The 21,389-nt window shown below is 33.4% G+C and overlaps 1 protein-coding gene across 2 annotated transcripts; it reads right to left on the bottom strand.

Moving 5' to 3' along the window:
* Nucleotides 1-1,417: 1,417 nt before the first annotated feature.
* Nucleotides 1,418-19,356, bottom strand: LOC128180028 (pumilio homolog 2-like). 2 transcript variants are annotated; one of them, XM_052847813.1, is made up of 20 exons: nucleotides 19,207-19,356; nucleotides 18,713-18,964; nucleotides 17,816-17,881; nucleotides 17,371-17,497; nucleotides 16,348-16,466; nucleotides 15,690-15,704; nucleotides 14,961-15,121; nucleotides 13,771-14,020; nucleotides 13,338-13,413; nucleotides 12,196-12,273; nucleotides 9,567-9,797; nucleotides 9,059-9,205; nucleotides 8,614-8,721; nucleotides 7,526-7,705; nucleotides 7,148-7,286; nucleotides 6,422-6,553; nucleotides 5,696-6,092; nucleotides 5,041-5,288; nucleotides 4,263-4,346; nucleotides 1,418-3,794 (listed from the first exon to the last, which is right to left on the bottom strand). In XM_052847813.1, exons 2-20 carry the CDS (start codon nucleotides 18,923-18,925, stop codon nucleotides 3,551-3,553), a joined length of 3,015 nt encoding a protein of 1,004 aa, XP_052703773.1. In that variant the 5' UTR covers nucleotides 18,926-18,964; nucleotides 19,207-19,356; the 3' UTR covers nucleotides 1,418-3,550. The 2 variants fall into 2 exon arrangements, with proteins under 2 accessions (XP_052703773.1, XP_052703784.1); XM_052847824.1 differs by having other exon boundaries at nucleotides 7,148-7,283.
* Between the last annotated feature and the right edge of the window lie 2,033 nt (nucleotides 19,357-21,389).

Raw genomic sequence — 21,389 nt, 5'->3', positions numbered from 1 at the left:
GTTTGCAGTATGGAGATCTCCGGTAGATCTCCATTGTCTACTTTCCAAATAGCAGATAGACTTAAGGTGCCTCACTACACCTTGAAATATTTTCTCAAATCAGCAGAAAATTGCTTGATTTTGATAGAAAGCATGATGGATACGAAGTATGTGTGTCAAATAGGCGAAAAAATGTGATATTTTAGGTAAAAAATGATATTTTCAAAAATTTCATTCAGTAAACATGAACAAAAGCCCCAGGTGGATTCGAACTCCTGACCTGGTGTTCACAAGCCTGATACTTTAACCACTGAGCTATGACGGTTTACATCTGAATCGATTGATACAAACAGTTTAACAAAACATGTAAATCGCCATCTTGTGTCTTAAAAAGTATAAGTCTCGGTGTAGTGAAGTACCTTACGAGATATCCTGGACCAGTTCTGGAAGTACGTGTTCGACGTATATACCGGTACATGCCGTCTTCCTTCGATTCGCATTTGAAAGGAAGTTGTGTTTTAAACGACGCGTTACTACTGACCTATGAGGAATTTTCCAAACTGGTGTAATACTATGAAACTTGTAATTTAATTTCTTCATATTGATAATGTATATTGTGATGATGCCCACTCATTCTTTTTTTATCTATCATTTTTATTCTAGTATCCAAAAACAGTTTCAAACCCAAAACGAAATTCGCTGATATTGCGTGGAAAAAAACTTCATTTATGGTGTAACTTTCACAATAATATAAATTACATTGTTCAAAATGAGTCAATTCAATGCATTCTTGTTTGTGAACAATCAGAATTACGGTAGATTTTTTTTATGTTTCACAGCATAACCAAGGGGCTGCTAACATAAATAATGCATGCGGAATCTCATGCTTTGAAAGCCGCACACACACATAACCTATTCAAATACTGTGGTACTGAGAGCGCCAAGCTTGGTATGTGTGTAGACAATGGGTAATCAGGGTAATAGACAAGAAATCAACAACGAAAACCATGATTACAAATCCAATGACTTGCGAGGGAGAATCCACTACAGTGTAACAGTATTATCCAGGTGTCCTTTAGTTATTTTCAGTCTAAAGTTAAAAATATTACATGAAACATACTCAGGTTTTTGACAAACCAATGGATATATATACCGGTATTGAAATGACTCAAGTAAATTTATTATTATTCTTAATGTACTTCTTAATAATTTATAAAGGCTGGGGATTTTTTCAACTGGTGTAATATTATGAAATTTGATTGTTTGTAAAAAGCGAAATTAGTATAACGTAGGCGTTATCGTATAACTATGTCGCTACACCTCTTCACACCAATATTAATGAACTATATTTTCCGTTTCTTATATCTAAACTTTAAAAAATCCAATTATCCATAAACACATCTGCTAAATCAGGCCAACTTTGGACAAAAGAACAAAATTAACGGGTTTATGACATGATTTATTCAGAGTGAATAAATGTACTTTTGCTACATATATTTTCACTACATTCAAAAAGCTTTATACAATTTATACAGAAACATTTGATAAACTATTGTACAGTGAATATCTACAATGCAAAATCATATTTTTAAATTGCAGTGCAACTAAACACGATCCCATCACACAAAAATATCATCATTACTGTTTCTTGGACCCTTGGAAGTTTGCATCATGTAAATCTACACATTTAGGATGAAATATAATTTTTAAGCTTCAATCTAAGCAATATAATAATCATCTGCATTATGTATGAATTATGCATTACATTACGTATGAACATGAATGTCAAAATAGTGAAAAAAACAAGGAATATTCACACGCACTAAATGAAGTATGAACAAAATTGCAAAGCATTGAAAGCATGGAAACAAATAACATCAAAATAGATATAGTCAACGCGCAATCTTCACTACTTCATAACAAATGTAAAGGATGATCATATGCTATTCAATGCATCTACAAAATGATAACCATACATGTTAGGATGAGAATACACGAGCATCAACCTTTGAAATCACACAAATTGTCCAATCAATTCAATTTTTTTCAAAATTTCCTACAGAAATGTTTACAGAGTAATCCAGCTACAGAATACTTATAATGAAAATGAGAAGTTTTAACATCACTCTTGTGATGTAATAGCACCAAACAACTGTTACCCCCGATAGGTAACAGTGATATGATTTTTCTTTGTACAAATATACAATATTTTACAATTCACTTGGAAAATTTTAATAATGTGGTTTTGTACAGTGATATATATCTACAATGCAAAAAGGATAATTGACCGGCATTAAATCCTGTGTTTGTTTCAATGATATGAAAGAATATTCTAACAAAGGCAACAATAAAAAAGAAATTACCATCAGAAGCTAACAAATTTCAAGTCTGAAGAAAAAAGTTAAAAAGTACACTACATTAATAGACAAGCCAAGGCTTCTATTGCTTTTAATGAAATTAATCCTATTTCGAGAAGTAATCATATCAGATACCGGTATCAGTAGAAGATGATACCAATAGCACTAAGCATTGCTGTATTGCATTCATTTGGTATGTACAAATTCACTGCTCGAACACTTTAAGATCCGATGGAAACTAAAATTCACGGAGGAATTGGAATGGAAAGTATAACTTATATAAACAGACTTATTTGGATATTTTTTTTACACTATTTACATCAACTATTTTTATATAAATTGACATAAATCCTGTACAGAGTAAGCCTTAACTGGTATTTGAGGCAAGATGCATAGTTACACGTCCTTACAATATTTACATTACTTTTATATATATACATCAAACACTTGGCATATACTCTGACCTATAAAACCTTTCACAGTAACTGCGGTACTGCTCATTTGCAGGGCAAAATGACATAGATTGGCAATATATGACGTAAAGCCAATAATCTATGACATTCAATCATCTACCAACTAAAACTTTGCCAAAATTTATCATTTGTTCCAGCAAGGGAGCAGTACTGCAGCTATTGCAAAAGGGTCTATTGATGGTTTTTTTGTGGTTTAAGCAAGTTTTGCTTTAAAAGGATGAGCACACTCAATATCTTAATCACACCCTAAAATCAATATGACACCCATCTTTCTAATACAACACGTGTTCAACAGGGTCATGCACTGACATATTGCACTAATCACTGAATGTTAAATAACCATAACCTGAATATAAAAAGCAATGGCAGAAAATCTTCCTCACCTTAAACTCAACTTTTATTTTTAAAGGGACCATAATTTTATCAATACTTGTGATCAAATTGTTGGCATGAAAAAAAAAAAAAAAGAAAAAAAAAGAAAGGCGATATCCCCCCCAATTTTCCGAGATGTTAACTGCATTTAGTACAACATGAGAAAAAGTGTAATTATGCTCTGCTGAGCTATATGGCAATCAAAGACAGCCCGTATGGTAAAAATAGAATGATACAAATCTATACTATGTTAGCAATCTAAGGCAAGCAAAATATCAAATACAATAAGAAAAGAAAACCCACAATATTATTATAAGTATCAAAATGCATGAAATGAATAACAATATTTGGTCTCTAGTCCCCTTTTCTTCAAGGAAGAGCCCCGTTTGGCGGCATTCCTATGGGTCCAAGGTCCGAATTATTTTTCATGAAGAATTTTTCCAATTTAGCTAAAATGTGTTTGCCGTATGTATACTTTCTGAGCGTTGCAATATGGGGACGAATTTTGTGCATCAAAATATTGCGTTGTTTGGGCTCTGCCACATCGATCATTTTCTGCACAACATAATTTGCGAACTGGTCTTTCATCATTATGTAGAGAGCACTCTGTGGCCTACAAAATAATAAATTAATTGTTATATAGGTTTTTTAAAATCTTTTTTAATCAAAGATAAACCATTGGTCCAAGAACATTACTAAGTAACACACAAAAATGAAGCCACTAAATAGTAGCAAGCATCTATTCAGCAAGAGGGCATAAAGCTTATTGAATACAATACAGAATTTTTCAACAAATATCAGTAACAATTTCATAGTGTTTTAAAGCCTTGTATGTTCTTTTCCTGCCACCTTATAAATTATAAATGTTGGCATTATTATGGCATTAATGATTAACTCCTAATGTTTTTTCCTTTACTTTTGATAATTAATATTATATAAATACATCAGATATCTGATTAATATGGACATAAATGTACAAAAACGGTCAACTGGTGACAGCGATTGTAAATTAGATAATTTATCTAAATGGTGAAGTGAATTTGACCTCGTAACAAAAAACTGGTAAATCACAAAAACTTACCCATCAGTTAAAGCGCACACTTCTTCAATTAGCATTGCTTTCTCGGCCCTTGAGGAATATGAAACACATTTCTCCACAACATTGCTACAAAGAAAAAAGAATTTTATTATCATGTGACCTATCATTATATTAGGTCCATGGGCCTCTCAGCCTTCAGCTTCATCAAATCTCAGTTGTACATGAATATGTTAAAATATCAATTACATTGATGTTTAATAACCAAAGAAGTTTCTGTCAATCTGTTTAAAATTACTGTTACAATAGGCTACCTCTCCAAAACATCTGAATCAACTCAAATAGAGGTCATCTCCAAACAAAGAAAGAAGAGAATGAGAGAACATAAAATCTAAGTTTAAAAATTAAAAGAAAAAGCCATAACCTTTTCGACTGAACAAAATTTGTGTTAAATTCTGTCAGAGAAAGTAACAGTAACATCAACTGAAGATGCCCATATTGTTTAATTCCAAACCTTTTTCAGAGCAGTTTTTAAATGTCTACAGAAATGAAAACCTATATACTGTGCACATTTTCATAAACTACTTACATTTTCTGGATAGTTAGTACCTTTTCTGACCAGACAGTTAGTACTTTTTTCTGACTAAGTGCCACCTTGAATTATGCTTAAATTCTTGGCTGAGTTTTGCTAGCCACAATGTGATTGGTTTATCAAAAGGTTGTTTTGGGTGTGACCTTTACGTAAGTTGATTCGGATGTTTGAGAGTGGTAGTGTATCAGAACAGCTGATTTTAATCCGATTGAGTTCTTGTATCCATGTTACCTTGCAAACTTGTGCTGACTTAGGACCAAGACTTTCCCCCGGATCTCTGCCACAATTTTACTCTTGTCGTCATGGGATCCATGCTCTAGAACATGCTGGACCACGTAGTTCCCGTACTGATCCTGTACCAGTCTCTCTGTCGTCTGGTGCAGCTCCTCCAGGATTGGTGTAATCTGTTCTTTAGTACAATGTTCCAGTATTCTCTGAATGACTCGACAACCATAGGGATGAGTGGACAATGCAAGAACCTGCCAAAAAATACACACACATTGAAATCATGACAGGTTTTTCAATGAGCAATACATTGTACTTTCTTCCCTTGCTATTACTTTGGATTAATATCTCTCTGCATGCTTACATGTAAAGTTCATTTTTTAAAACAATATATAGTTCATATAAATGATATGTTTCACACTGCATATGCATAAGCTACATGTTACCTGTACATTGTTCACGTCTAGTTATATTAATTTTCTTTTCTTTTTCACACTCATTACAGATTTTTCAATAAATATGTATTATAGGTAATTTATAATATAATTATTGATGTTTAACCCATTGCTATTATCTGATGGGTTTTTCTGTGGTTCTCTCCTTCAAACAGAAAAACCAAACAATGAAATATGAAATGAAAACACAGAAAGTAAATACCTACCTGCCCTTTAAATGCATCGATAATGAACTGTAAATGAATGGGGTCAACACATTCAATGCACTTTTGCACAACATGGTTGCCATTTTGATCTTTCACACATTTAACTACATGGCCATCAAGTTCTTTCACTATTTCCACCTGGAGGTCTGATGGAATGGTTTCCAAGGCTTTCTGAATGACACGACAACCATACATCTGCAATGCCAGGGGTAAAACATGGCCTCTTAGACGCTGAGCTAAAGTTTGTTTTTGTTCATTGCTGCCAAACTCAAAAAACTTCTGGATGACATAGTTGCCAAATACATCCGTCATCAAACTGTAAGCGTGTGCCAGGATTTCATTAAATACCACATTTTTCTCTTGTGGGGAGGCTCTCTCTAGTTTCTGCTGAATGAATCTGTTTGAGAAGAGAGAATGAAAAAACTCTTAAATTTCATGATATCTTTTAGTAGGTTATTTGGTATGGGAATACTTGGCCAATTCAGTCCCAAAATGTAGCTTTAAGCAGTGTTGAATTACAAAATTTGGCCTAATACCCCTTCCTCTCTGTCTGACCCATATGGGTTTCAGGATTGCTAAACTTTAAATTCTATTTACTGGTTTGCTTAATCATCAATTTCTCAAATTTTATCCTTCATATCATTCAGAATAATATAATAGTAATTTCCTATTTATTTCTTTAATTAACATTGAATCCCTTAAAAAAGAATACAAAAAGTACAATACCTAGATCCATGCTGGTCTTGAGAAAATTCCACTACATGGTTATTAAGGTCCTTCAGCTGCAGGTTTGGTATTCTGTTATTTCTGAAGTCCTCTAGTAAACGACTCCTTCCAGTTCCTTCTTTGGACAACGAGCTAAAATGAAATAAAAGACACATTTATTCTTCTTTCTTAACATTGTGCAATAGGATAAAGTAATGAAATGATTAAATTAACCTTAAAACATTTCGTATATAACCAAACACTTACAGCTAAAAATAAGGAACTATTTACAGCTAAAACGAATTCTTATATATGTGCCGGCAGGTTCATATATAAACCTGTAGAAAACTGCCATTTATAATAATCACATCTATAAGAAATTTAGGCTATAATTAAGTACTGTGGAATCATTTAAATTCGTGGGGGCCAATTTTCATGAATTTTGACTTTTTTGCTCATTTGTGGGGACGTAATTTCGTGGATGCGTCGGTTGCTGTTTCAGATAACTCTTTCTAAAATTGTTTTTGTTGAGGATTTAAATTTGTGGGGGAGGGTTACCCACGCATACCACGAAAATTGAGCCACCACAAATTCTAATGATTCCACAGAAATTTTAAGAACCCCACTGGCAAAATTTTAACAAATGATGGAAACTGGCAAAATTATTTGAAAGAGAAAAATGTGATGCTCAAAATTTTTCCCATTTTTCAAACAGATGAACTGATCAAACAGGCAGGGAAAATGCACCTTCTTGTGATCATATTTCTACTTGGAAAAAGGGAGGATCCAGAGAAAAAACCATTAGATCCCACTGGATTGTTTCTGAATTTTGTTGCCTCTGCACCAGGAGCAGCATTATACATTCTATTTCCTCCAGAAAGTCCTGCTGAAAATATATCATGTAAAAGATGGTTTTGAGAAAATGGTCAAGAACAAATACACACACACACACACACAAGCCTAACAGTCATCCGAGTACAATAATCCAAGGAATGGCAACTTAATATATTATGCAAGTAAGCAAAATAATAGGGTTATATGCAACGCCGAGGTGCATATTCTGTATTTGACAAACCAACAGGCCTGTCTATATGCAGTATAAATCAATCCGATTGTGATATTCACCTAGAGACAAGTTGGATGAGGACCCAGAGAGAGATGGAGGTGGGGTCATGCTTTGCCCTGGCTGTACCAGTCCCATAGGTCCAGCGGGAGAACCTGACATGTTTCCCATAGAGCCATAAAACTGATTCAGAGGAGGCATCTGTTGACGTCCCTTGTAATCCAAAGAATCCCTTCTCTGTCCTAAAATTGAATTTTAAAATTCATTTTGAAGTCAGCAGAAATATTAGCTTATTTTCTCAAATTAAGTCTAATTTGGCACCAGAAAAAATAATGTTGCAGAATGAGATTTTTTACCATATAGGCACTTACCTAGATTTCAGTTGGAAACAGATGATTCCAGATTTGTTCTATTTCGATTCAAAATACCTTGGTTCAGTCTTTTTAAAAATTTGATTTGATTCAATTCATGATCATTTTTCTCTCTATTTATGTATTCTTTAGAGTTATGACTGATCTAAGATACACATCATTTAATAATAGCACGGGGCATAGTGTTTACAAAAGTGTAATGTGTCCTTTAGTCTTTATCTTTATTTGGAAAGTAACTGATCTTCTGATTATTTTATGGGATTATTTTTAATTGTGCTTAGATTGTTACCGGTAATTAAGAAATCTCGAGTCACTTTTTGTTTTATTAGTCAGTCAGGAGAGGCCAATAAAATTGTATTTTTATATGCAGCCTTACTTCTGAACTTGTCATATGTATATGAACTACATACAAAACGTGATCAGAAATGAGTGAAAAGGCATTATCTCTAATATTTCTCATCATTCAAGATATGTATTACAGAAAAAAGAATTTCAGATTTGTCAACTAGTAATTGAGCAGAGGTTGAAAATATCAAAATGCATCTAGAGGACAAACAAGAGCTGATTTCCAAGGACCGACCTGCCCGAGTCATTTGATAGACTCAGGTGAACTTTAGAGAAACTTGAAGAATAAAATATAAATTCATGAACTTCACTTAACAGACTGACAATTACCAGGACATATTTAGCAACCATGAGGGCGAAAATCAGGGGCACATTTTTTGATAGAAACTTTCTGATACAAGTTATACATATTTAAATGACAAAGTATGACCTACCCATATGGTTTGGATTGTTGGTGTTATTGTTTGAAAAGTTCACTGGTGTTGATGTCTGTAATTGTTGTGCCTGAGTAGTTAGAAGACGAAGAGGGTTGCTTGTTCCACCTGCAAACATAAATAAATACCATTATATTTAAATCCTTTGTTTTGATGAAAAACCCTGGGCCAGCACCTGTGGGACAAATTTCTGAGGACAGTCTCCGTCACCTGACGGACAATACCCCTGTCACAGCTCATTAAAACAGATCTTTTGATCTGCTGATTTTGTTATCTAATCAGATGTTTGTTCACTTGCAAGGTTATGCCACTGGTAAAAACTAATAAGCATTTTTGTGCTATCTAAGATAACTCCACAGGTTTATGAATGATACCATATTTTTTTCTGTTAGATCAGTTGAGTTGAAGACTCCTTTTATTCAGGACCAAAGCTTTGAGTGTTTACCTTGTTGACTAACTGCAGCAGTGGCTGCACTGACTAGGACCGGAGCAGGTGAAACAAGGCGTACTGGGGTATTGAGACCTCTAGGATTCATGATCAGTTGTCCATTTTGGTCATAATAAGCTGGAGCCAAAATCTGATACTGCGGATCTGAAAATATATACATGTATATAAATTAGTTATTAAAGCATTAAAAAATCAATCAGGCATTTTGAAAGCAATAAACAAGAGATACATATTCCTTATCAGCACCCAACTTGTGGGAGGAATGTCGTTTTATGTGTTAAGTGGGTTTCTACGAAACTCATCTAAAAATATTTCATAAATAGAGTCTCCCATTTTAATGAATGCAGAATTATTTAACCAATCTTCATCAAAAGATCAGGAAAGGTAAATGTGAAAAGTATACAGAAAGACAATCAGTGATTTAAAAAACTCACATGAGCTTACAGTTCAGGTGAACAATTCAAATAATGTGCTATGCACATATCATAAAAAATAGTTTCCTTACTTGGTGGGGTAGGCAACTGCTGATTCATATTTGGCTGTTGGGGTGGCATATTCGATTCACTCTGATTGGGGGTTAAACGCCCGTTTTGTCCCCTCATTAGCTGTTGCTGCTGTTGTTGATGATGTGATGCTGGCTGTGGAGTTGTCTGCCCTTGTTGTTGGATTAAATTGGCAGGATATATGCCCCAGGGGGCCTGAACACCGTAATACTGAGGATGAAGTACTGCTGGTCCTAAAAGTCAAATGAACAATTATCCACCATTGTATAGTACAACTAGACTTAAACTAAAGGCCCATGGACCTGAGTGGTCGTTTGAGTATTCATGTAACTCAACAAAGCAGGATTTTACACATCATTTTATAAAGGGGCCATAGCTCTTTAATTCAGTAATTTAACTATGATTGATCTAAAATTTGAAAATTTGAATTGCACAACAATTTCAAAAAATGAATACTGATGGTTAGTGAGGTTTATCATTGCCAAAAAAAACGATGTTTCAGAGTAAGGTCATACCTATCTGGATGGGTATGGAACGTACATATCATCTTTAATTTATTTGACCGATACCCCTTTCATAGTTTCTCATTGCTTTAGGATTGTTCAGTGATAAATTATACGTTTTGGGGTTTGTTTGGGTTTTTTGGTTTTTTTTTAGGAAATTGGACAAAGATCACTTTCTTTCATAGAGTATATAGAGGATATCTATATTGCGTGATTTTATATTTGCTTTATCCAACAAGTTGAAATGGTGTATATATATTCATGAGGCTTGCCGATACACAATTATAGATGTTCTATTTATCTCATACAATTTGATTTATATAATGAAGCTTTTGAGACATCCCCTTATATGTTTTGCAGAGAGTAAACGATGATGCAACGTTGTGTTACACAGTTATTGTGACCTTATGCAATATAATTTAGGAAGTCCTTTTGGAGATAAATCTAACTGTTTTAATGTGAAGTTTCGCTGAAATAAACCTTGAAATAATTTTTTTTCTCTAAATAATTTTTCTTAGAGCTTAATTACTGAATTAAAAGGAAATACTGATCATAAGACTTGAATAATCAAGTTTGTTGACATATATAAAGTTGCAAATGCATGTTAGTTTGAATTGAAATGAACGAGAAATAGTTGTTCATGTTTTATAAAAAAAACACTAGCCTAATGTTTGGAGTTTTAAAATATTGAATAAGGATGCTTACTGGACAGTGGTGGTGAAATAAAAGTCTTGGGAGACATTAATTTGGTAAGTTCTTGTATTAGAACACAACCAAAGTGTCCTGTTTTCATGGCGTCATCAGGATGAACAACTTGATAGCTACCGTGATTTGTAGTTTTATAAACTACACAGTTATATGTTTTCCTTCATATTTGTTATTTAAATCTTTGACAAAATTCATTTTAATTCAATTTTTGGTAGTAGATATAGTTATGTGGAAAATACTAGAGAATGTTCGAAAATTGGTCACGTAAGTGTTGAAGCGAGCTCGACGGGCTATGTCAAAAATAGTTCGGACCGGAAGTATTTGATAGCATCACCCATTTGATAGAGCAAAGGTTTATCACACAGGTAATATATACCACACGTATGAGATAAATGCATATCCTGCAACTTGACTACACGCAGGCAATATATTACCTATATTTACTTTGTCGATATTGTGGATTCTGGTTTGTCACTTTTGACAACCATACCTTATTGTTTTAAATTAAGCTCTGTGATACAGATAATTTAATTTTAGGGGGAAAAAGGAGGAATTTCGCTAATCTGATTGAAATAGATATTAGATCTCCACAGGGCAGATGAAAATCCCTTTTAAGCTTCACAAATCTGTGTGTAAGACAAGACATAGATTGGCCATCTATAATTACAATACCATAAATTAAACCAAGCTAAACTTTTTTTTCACAAAATATACATCCTAGATGGGACTGTTTAAAAACTCTGAGATACCTAAGTATTCGAGATATCAAGGGTAAAATACTTGAAAAATAAGTGGCTGGGATTACAAATTACTTTGACATATCCATTGTATTCGAGGTATCAGTGTTCGAGATATTGAAATTCAACTGTAATTAGATAATTGAACATAATACTGCATCAATCATCTATAAGCATGTGCAACAATCATTGTGAGATCATAAATATGACTTCTTGATCCTTTGAAAATTTAAAACAAATAATCAATTTTGCTGCTTATTATGTTTAAAAAAGGAGAAAAAAAGATTGCAGAAACGCTTGTGTACTTCTTAAATGGTGCATACCAATTCTTTAATTAGGGTGCAAACTTTCCATGCAAAGCAGACATATTTTAAATATTTCACAACAAATAAACACATTCTGAAGTCTCCGAATTTCAAAGAGAGTACTTATTAAATATTTTTCATTGTAACATTAAACATAACCTTGATATCAAATCCGCTTCATTGTAACATATAAACAAGCAGAAATACTTAGCAAGCTTGTGTTTCATGTTACAAATCATGAGCATAAGCTCATAAGATCAAATTGCTTAATTTGATTCATGAATGAATGTCTATGAAATCAAACGTTGCGTTTGCGGTGGTTATGATAACGAATCAAACAATTCATCACTTTTTAATTTGACAAACCGCAATGCTAACCTGCTATAGGTATGCCCACAGCATAAGGATCCTGGCTGATAACATACGGGGATGGAGTAATGGCTGCAGCAGTCAACCCTAAATACACAAAATCACTTAAAGCCATGCAAATAATGACCACAATATTAGGAGGATGTTGTACAGTCCCTCAAATGTTCTACTTTCCCAGTTTTGTGTTCCCAATTTATAACCTACGGTTAACTTCTGGTTATCACCATGTTTTTTCTGTCCACCCATTTAACTCTTAATTCACCTGCTACCACTTGGGCTCACTAATCTCAAAACAATCGGCACTAGATCACTATGCAATCAATATATATTCATTATGCTATCAATATGTATTCATGGATCGTTCAACATATGCCCAATGCTTTGTTTTTTTTATCTTCATCATCAGCTAAAACTCGTAAGTTAGGCTTCTCTATCCATTTGCAGAGCGTTTCAGGGACTGTACCTCAATTACCACAGTCATTAAATCAACAGCCTTCATTAAGATATTCAATTACTTCTTTTCTTCCTGTTTAATCTTAACTGCCCTGATGATATACTGTAAAACTAAATCCGGGGGACCTGCTCACTTAGTTTACTATAATTCCTTCTGTCTCTTTTCAAAAGGGCAGGGTAACAACTTCAGCTAAAAATTCATGTTTTTGGAGGATAAAAAATTAACGTGGTCTAAGTAGTACTGACAAAGGATGACAATGGACGAAGATTAATTCAATTTTCTGATTCCAAATCAAGTGTTTCTTTTCAGATTATAATTATTGAATTCATTGTTTTACAGTATACACATATCAAGGAATAATTTGAAGTTCATTGTTAATGAACATGTAAATTCTTACGAAAGCTGTATTCATTTTATCATTAACATTCACCTTAATAAACATTCACCTAACAGAAACAAAGACAATGGCTCGGCAGTTTGCAGATCTCAAATCATTTTTTCTTTGATTGAAAAGGTTTGATGTAGAACCCAGTGTTTCAATAGTTAGAGGCGAGGGCAAAAAAACTATTATTCACAGGTGGCCTGACTTTGAAAACAAATCAAACTCCCCCCAATGCTTCCATCAAAACATGTAACAACATCTAATACACTAAAAGTTAAATAATAGTGTTGTCTAAAAAAGCAAACAGAAACTTACCAAGATGCTGCTGCTGCTGTGAAGCAAGGAACTGCTGTTGAGTTAATACAGCAATCGGCTGCTGTCTCTGCAGCAACTGAAAATATCAACAATGAAATACAGAAAACGATCACAAAATTATATCTTAATATTCATATTTGCAAAATATGTCCTTATGCGAAGGCTGTTCAATAAATATGCTGCTCCCAAGTAACATCAAATACACAATGCATGTCAATGCATTACTTACATAAAACACACACAAGTCAACTAATAAATACACAAAATATATGACCATGTCAGCCACGAGTTTCTAGTGTGCAATCAAGTGTAACAAAATCGAAGGGTGTGCATGACAGTGCCTATTTATGAGTCATTTTCAGATTTAATTAAATCTGGTCTTTGGGAGCTCAATTTTAAGGAAAGCTAGATTTGAACATTCTCCAATCATTACCTGGGTGTAATCCATGTTGAAATTTGGACTGTCCATGGAAGATGGTATCCCCATTTGGTTGCTGTAGTCAAACTGTACTGGATCAATTCCTACAGGATCAAAGGGAGGGTGATCAAGCTGACAGCTCGGGGGAGGAAAATTAAGTTGCTGATTGTTCTCTAGATATTCTCCTTCCTTTACATTCATTCTGGTTGAATCCATTCCAGGGATTTGATTTTCACCATTAGGAGAGCTTTGGCAACTGTTTCTTCTAAAAATAAATTTTGAGTTATAAGGATTTAAAACACAAGGTATCTGAGAGCCAATGCTCACTAGTAATACCCCCTCTCTGATGTGAACATGCAAAATAAGCAAAGTCAACATATAACAGGAAATTGGAATCTGATTAGTACAAGAAAGATCCCACAATATGGCATGCCTAAACAAAGGGCATGTTAAAATTTTAAGCATCTGCAATAAATAGTTGCTGAGAAATCTTTGACGATAAAAATGAACAAAGTTGTCATTTAACATGAAGTTGACATCCGTTTGATCAAAAATAGATCCCACGATATGGCATGCCTAAACAAATAGTGTGTTAAAATTTCAAGCATCTGCAATTTATAGTTGCTGAGAAAAATGCAACAGAAATTTTTGTTACGGACAGACAGACAGACAGACACAAGAATAAAATAGTATACCCCCTTCTCCTGAAAAACGGGGGTATAAAAAAACTCTTTAACCTTCCAATATAGCTCATGAGTATTCCACCAGAAGAATAAATATACCTTGTAGGTAAATTAAAGACTAAAGATATAATCTTAAAGGACATAACCTATATGATTTTGTGAAGAAATGATTGTTCATAGTTTATACATATTACATTCTTTAATATGATATAAGAAAACATGCAGTTTAATATTATATGCAAATTTGAAATAAAAATGTACCATTTTGAATCTGAACTCTTTCCTTTTAAGGTAACATGTCAACAAGTAGACTCTTTAAATTGGTGCAACTGCATACTTGCAAATTTTGACATATTCTGCACAAACCTAATGTGAGATATCTGAGAATATCTGCTATTAGATGCGCCATTATTTAAAATCCCTCACAACTTTATAAAGACACATGATCTAATCATAATACATGCACCATCATTTAAATACTCTAACAAATAATTTAAAATACAGGCCCCAATTATAGCTTACCTATAATCCTCATCTAAGCCATTTTGCAACAAAGCATTTGGTGGTAGGTTTTCCTGCTTTTCATCCCCCCTGTCTCCATCTGGTCCTTCAAAAGGAGATGGAGTATTACTTTTCTTATCTCCCTGAGAATCCATTCCAGGTTCTTGCACTGGTCCATGCATCTGCAAAAAAAAAGAAGCAAAACTGTCATCTACTACTGAAAAACCTGCTTTTTCCAAGCCAGTTAATATTATTGAATGCCCTTGGCTGTTGTAATAATGTTAAGAACAATTTTTATTTTTCAAATAAATTGTACTGCAAGATTTGATTTAAATGAAAGCCTTTGTATCAAGGACACTTTTGTGAAAATCTTAATTGACAAAAATTAGCCGACAGGTTTCTGAGAAATGAAATACCTTCAAAAATGTTATGAAACATCACACAAAGACTTTAGCATGTACACCTAGCACTTAATCTTATAATTTAAGATAACTGTACTGTACATTTCTTAATTTCTAAGCGTACCAAATATTCAAAGCCAATAGTCAAAACCACTAACAACAAAACTAAAACCAAAATAAGAGGACTATAGGCCACATCATTCACCTGAACAACAGTTCTTGTATCTATTTTGAAAATTCTTAAATATGAAACTTTTCTACAGTATTGTCAAACTCACAAAAAAAAAAACCTCCTGTTCAGGTGAGCTAACAAATGAGACAGCTGAAACTTAAATCAATGATACATTACCTTGAATTTTCTCATCTGAAAAAAAAAAATAATAAATGATAAAATTATGTATGATACATATACATGTAAACTTCCACATTAATTCTAAAGGTTGTATATACCTGGGTAGCCAACATACATTCAAGAGAATCTTTAAAGTGTTATCATAATTATTTTCCCATATTATCAAAGTATTCAAACAAGAAATTTAAGGTCTTGTTTTTAATCCCTGGGCTGCGTTTTACAAAAGAACTTACGACTTACGACCAAATTAATGAATGCTAATTAATCACCAACTAATCAATGAATTATTCTTATGGCTGGAAAATATGATTATGGGAATTGAAATATTTGTAAACAAATGGTTTTATGTCAATTTTGTTCTTTAAAGATCATTTTACAAGGCTGTAAATATTTACGACTTTGTCGTAAGTTCTTTTGTAAAATGCAGCCCTGAACCTACAGGATACAAGTTAATTTTTGATATGGTTCTGTGGGAGAATACAATTTTCATAAACCTTCAGCTACATTATTTTATTCAAAAAGTTTCCAGACTTTTTTTATGCACGAAATGACAGGTGACTAGAAAAGGGTATCTTTAAAAGTGCAAGCCTTTTTCATGGCCGACAGATTTACAGCACCAAAGTGTTGTGCTAATATTGACATAAATAAAACTTACATTCTGAATGAAAGGCGGTGGTGGGCCTCCTTTCCCTCGAAGTCGAGCATCCAGTTCTTTTCTTGTGGGAGATCCACTCAAGACATACTCAACCATGTCTACTCCTAAAGCTCCTTGCTCTGCAAATAACACATACAGTAACAATAAATTAACAATAACATAAGACGACAAGACTTTTTCTTTATTTTAATAACAGATCCTGCAGAGAGGAATTTTTGCAAGACATATATCTATTTTCTTTTTGCACCAACAATGGAAAAAATACACATTAAAAATTCTCAAGTAATGCTCGTTAATTCATGAGAATTATTTTGTGCATAATTTGTTCTGTTAACTCTTGGCTGAATTTAAAGTGGGAAAACCATGACATTTTCTGTAAAAAGATCTTCTTGCTAATTGACATTATAAAGATGGTTTGTATTGTTTATCTTTTGTGTAACCCAATTTACATAGGGATGAGGAATAGAAATAGTATACTTAGGATAAAATATCAAAGCTGTCAAGTCACTTTAAAAATGATGATACATGTATATTATTTGTATTATAAGCACAAATATTGAAATAAACAATATCTGCAAAATCACTTTCTACTGAAAAAACAACTCCCATTATAATACAAAGAGAATTTTGAAGCACTTAGCCTTTCAAAATGCACCAATGAATTTTAAAATATTTGTATTTAGATGGAGCTTAATAGTCAGCGTTCCATCACCAGCAGCTATAGGTCTTCGACAACAAAATGAAATAAAAGAAAAAGAAATAAAAAGACTGAAAACTTCATTTGAGCATTTCTGAGGACTGGCAATTAGATATTGTGCCGTCTAAGACAGGTAATCAAACGGTTCTTAACAACTCTTTTATCCAACCTTCTCCCTATAGTAAACACACAATGAAACTGCTGTGTAATTCTGTGTCTTTCCTTGTACCGTGTTCCTTAACTGCACTAAAGTACTCTATATAAATTTTGACCACAAAAAAACTAAGTAAGTTTTGTTATGAAATAGTTGATAGTATCTGGAGTACCTGATTGATTTCCCCATGTGTCTTCTCTTGCGGTCCATGGGTTCCCCGGAAACATAGGCTTATTTTGATCTCCTCCCTGCTTGGGTTGATCTTGTATCTCCCAAATCTTTTTTGCTGGGTTAGGAATCTAAAAATTAAGTTTCAAATCTATAAAAATTTAACACAAGTTCATTTCAAATTAATTTGTTTGTTTCTTAATTGAGCTAACTAGAGTGCAGAGTAGATATTTAATTTAATTAGAATGCATGACAAAATTTGGTTGGAAAGTCCTCTGCCTGGCCAAACTTACAATAGATCCTCTCATAGGTTCTAAATTTCTTTGTTAAAACTATGAAATAAGGCTTTTTGAAAACATGGGTCAACTAATATATTCTAAGTGAAGCTAAAAATATTAATGGCATTTGAACATTCAGAGAAATATTGGTACATGACCTTTAAACCTTACCTCTCTTCCTAAAGACATCCCATGAAAATCTTTTTCAATATCCTGCACTGTTGACATATTTCGAGACTGAAATATACAAATTATTAAACTAAACACTATAGCTAACTTCATAGCAAATATACACCGATAAACACTATCAGAATATCTATAGACAATCAGAATACAGTACTTGATTTTGGTCTAAATGCAGACAATATACATTGGAGGGTAATAAAGTACCTGGCCAAAATAGAGTGTGCAAAATGGCCACTGTACGTGGTTTATGTTTATTTTTTCTCTCTTTTCATTGTATGATTAGAAATAATGGCAGCAACAGAAAACCAAAAATGAGTATCATATATTATGTCCTAAAAGTAGGATGTTTCATATAAATCAATTACTAATTAAAACATGTCAAACACAAAATTGGTCCGCATTCAGAAGGTAAATTGTTGGACCAAGTTTTGAAAAGGAAGTAGCAAAATAAAAGAAAGACTATCAGAGGTTGGAAAAATATGTGTAAATAAAGATTTTAATAACTCTATCTTGGTCAATTAATCTTAATATTGTTCAGAATGTATAGTGATTATAAAGATTGTGAATTAATACATACTGGAATGCAAAAAACAACAAATAGAATGACATGCCCCTCTAGAATTCCTAACAGCCGAGGCGTGTTCAACAAAGTGGGTGTTCGTGAGTTCTCACCAAAAATTGTTGTAGGTACAAGCGATTTCATGAGCGTTCATAAGCACCCGCTCTGCTGAACTCGCCTGTGCTATTTTGTGTAGTGTGTACAATATCATGGCCAGGTAGCGAAAGGCTTCAATTTATTGATAGACAACCTAATTAAATTTCTTAACTTCATGGTCATTGACATTGTGTGCAAGAGTAGGATGAGGCTAAATTATCACTAACATGTTCGATTATGCTGTCATCTCCAATGGCCCATCTTTTATTTGTGTAGGTGTTAAGTTCCGTGTCAGTTTGGGGCCGCTGGAAAAAGTATCCGACCGTAGCATCGTCTTGCGACCGACTTCCAGGCACATTGTTATTGTTTTGTCTACCCGCCATTTCATGAGGTCCGTTGGCCATCATTCGCGGTCCGTTCTGCCAAGACACTTCGTTCATTCTGATTTGTGTGCACTGTTCATTCTATATGTCTTCCACCTTTAAAAATGTATAGAACGTTCGTCATGACATTCTCTCGTTAACAGTTAAACACTCCTTGAATATATTACTACTGCTATAGTCATAACAATGGCGGGAGAAACAGACAGGAAGTTAAGAAATAATCGCAGAAACCAGCTTAAATAGGAAGAATTTGCAAAAACTTAAAGGCCGAACATTAAATACTGTTATATTTGTTTACAGTCCGTGTCTACTATCGCACGTGCAAAGAGAAAACAAACCGTGATGACATCAGATTTTGATGCCCCTTCCATGTAAACATCACAACATGGCGATTGACATTGTTTTGGGTTTCAATGCGGAATCTTGGGTAGCTTATTATTCTGCTGTCTGACGTCAAACCGAGGGAAATATGCACACACATATAAATTCGATGTAGGCCTAAATTGTTGTACGATGGTTTTCTATTTGTACAGTGCACAACTTTATTTAGGATGAAGAATGCAAATTTCACCAAAATCAGGGACGTATATACTGTACAGTAGTACATGCAAAAAGAAATAATTTAACTTTTCGATCCAGCCTTTCACGCAAGGCTTACAGTAGGCTATCTTTCTTATGCCTAATATGTGTATAACGTTATATAGCTGTTGTCTGTGTTTTTACACTTTTAAAACTGAGATCTAGAATTTTCAGAAAAGGACTTCATTTTGGGTAGAACTGAATGCCCGTTTCCTTATATATCAGAAATCAAAGTACTGATAGTACCGAAAGCCTGAATCTGTAAAATACACTCTGACCTAAGCAGGGACGTGTTTACCTATATAAGAAGTCAGCGCAGCACATTTTTTAATATATAGTATACTCAATATATTAACAAGAATACTATATCTACATTCTACTGCGTTTTCTCCATTAAACTATATGTAATCTTTAAATCCCTCTTACGTTAAATGCCACAACCTAATCACTGCGTATGAATTTACATGTAATTTACATTATCTGTCCCCAAAAATTGATTTCTATGTTATTGGTTAAAAAACATATTTTATACATGTTGTTAAAACATCATGTTCAAAATAATCATTCAACAATAATCATGATTTTAATTATAATCACTAAAAGCAAAATTTCAAGAGTTAATTTTCATGGATTACATTTTCATGCTCATTTAAACAGTCTATGTGATAACCAGTTAAACCGGTTTTGGAAAACAGCTAGCTGTTCTTGTTGTTACTAGTTTACTCCCTCCGTGATCTGCAATTTATACCGATTTATTTTAACAAAATAATTGAATTCATCAATATAGAAATGTTAGCGCGTTGTGATAATTTTTCTGCTCAACTGATGGCAGTTATTGATCAATTGCAATTCATCATAATTGGCTAAAATCTTAATTACATAAAATTTCAATATCTAAACTAGTTTATTGTCTGATATGAGAGAGAGAGAGAGAGAGAGAGAGAGAGAGAGAGAGAGAGAGAGAGAGAGAGAGAGAGAGAGAATATTTTCTGTTGATTTCATCTCATTCCTTTCTTTGGATATTTGTAAGATATGCAATGCGAAAATATGGAAAATGCGTAATACATTTATATAGCTGCATATCTAAAAAAAAAAATTATTATATCCATGTACCTCACATTATTTTGAGGCCAACATAATCAGATCAATATGTAATATAAGTTGTTTATGACTTGAAATGTCTTAAATGTTATTATCATATTCATTCTCTTTTTTTGTAAAAGGTTCAAAAAGGTTTTGATCAGTAAATAAGGTCGGATTGACAAAGCCTGATTTATTTTTAATTTCCTTACAGGTACGTAACTCGTACCATTCTCCTTAAAACTGCATTTCATTTTCAAAGTGTTTGTAAATCGGGAATATTTTCACAATTAGGAAAATCTTAATTATGGTGTAAAAATTTTGAGTGATATACATTTGCAAATTCTCAAATCATTTAATGACCGCTTACTCAAACCGTGTAAATTTTCATTGAAAATTTGCTATGCGTTCTGTTCATCAAAGAAAATACGAGAGATAACTCTAACTTAGTGCATTTAATATGAAAAATCCCGAGAGTTCCGAATGTCATCATGGTGTGAAAATATGAAGCGAGCAAAAACGTTGGTGAAAAAGTGTTGAATTCTTCATTAATATGTATTAAATTTTTAGATGAAAGGTACTTACAGCCTCAAAATGGTTTGTTATGAATAATTAGACTGTTATTTTCAATGCAGCTTCATTAATTTTCTCCAAAATCGTTTGTAAGCTTATAGCTTGGTTGTGTAAATGTCAACAATGTCGATTTATATATTTCGTAAATGTCCGATAGCATATCCAATGTCAACCCGTGCTGTTCTTTCCATGGTCTGTAGAAATGGGAATGGACGAAGGTATACGTGTTCTTTGCACGGGATAATTATGAATTGATCGGTGCTCAATGCTTACTCTTTTAAACTTTGAA

The sequence above is a fragment of the Crassostrea angulata genome, chromosome 1 (assembly GCF_025612915.1).
Source record: "Crassostrea angulata isolate pt1a10 chromosome 1, ASM2561291v2, whole genome shotgun sequence".
Classification (NCBI taxonomy): Eukaryota; Metazoa; Mollusca; class Bivalvia; order Ostreida; family Ostreidae; genus Magallana; species Magallana angulata.
This window is presented reverse-complemented; position numbering and strand designations above follow the sequence as displayed.

What these genes read in the sequence shown, in the direction of transcription:
- LOC128180028 (XM_052847813.1), bottom strand. Translation starts at nt 18,925, where the DNA reads ATGAACGAAGTGTCTTGGCAGAACGGACCGCGAATGATGGCCAACGGA. An exon ending in TCAACATGGATTACACCCAG is followed by an intron (nt 13,414 to 13,770) that starts GTAATGATTGGA and finishes TGATATTTTCAG; the next exon opens with TTGCTGCAGAGACAGCAGCC. An exon ending in GTGTGCGCTTTAACTGATGG is followed by an intron (nt 3,795 to 4,262) that starts GTAAGTTTTTGT and finishes ATTATTTTGTAG; the next exon opens with GCCACAGAGTGCTCTCTACA.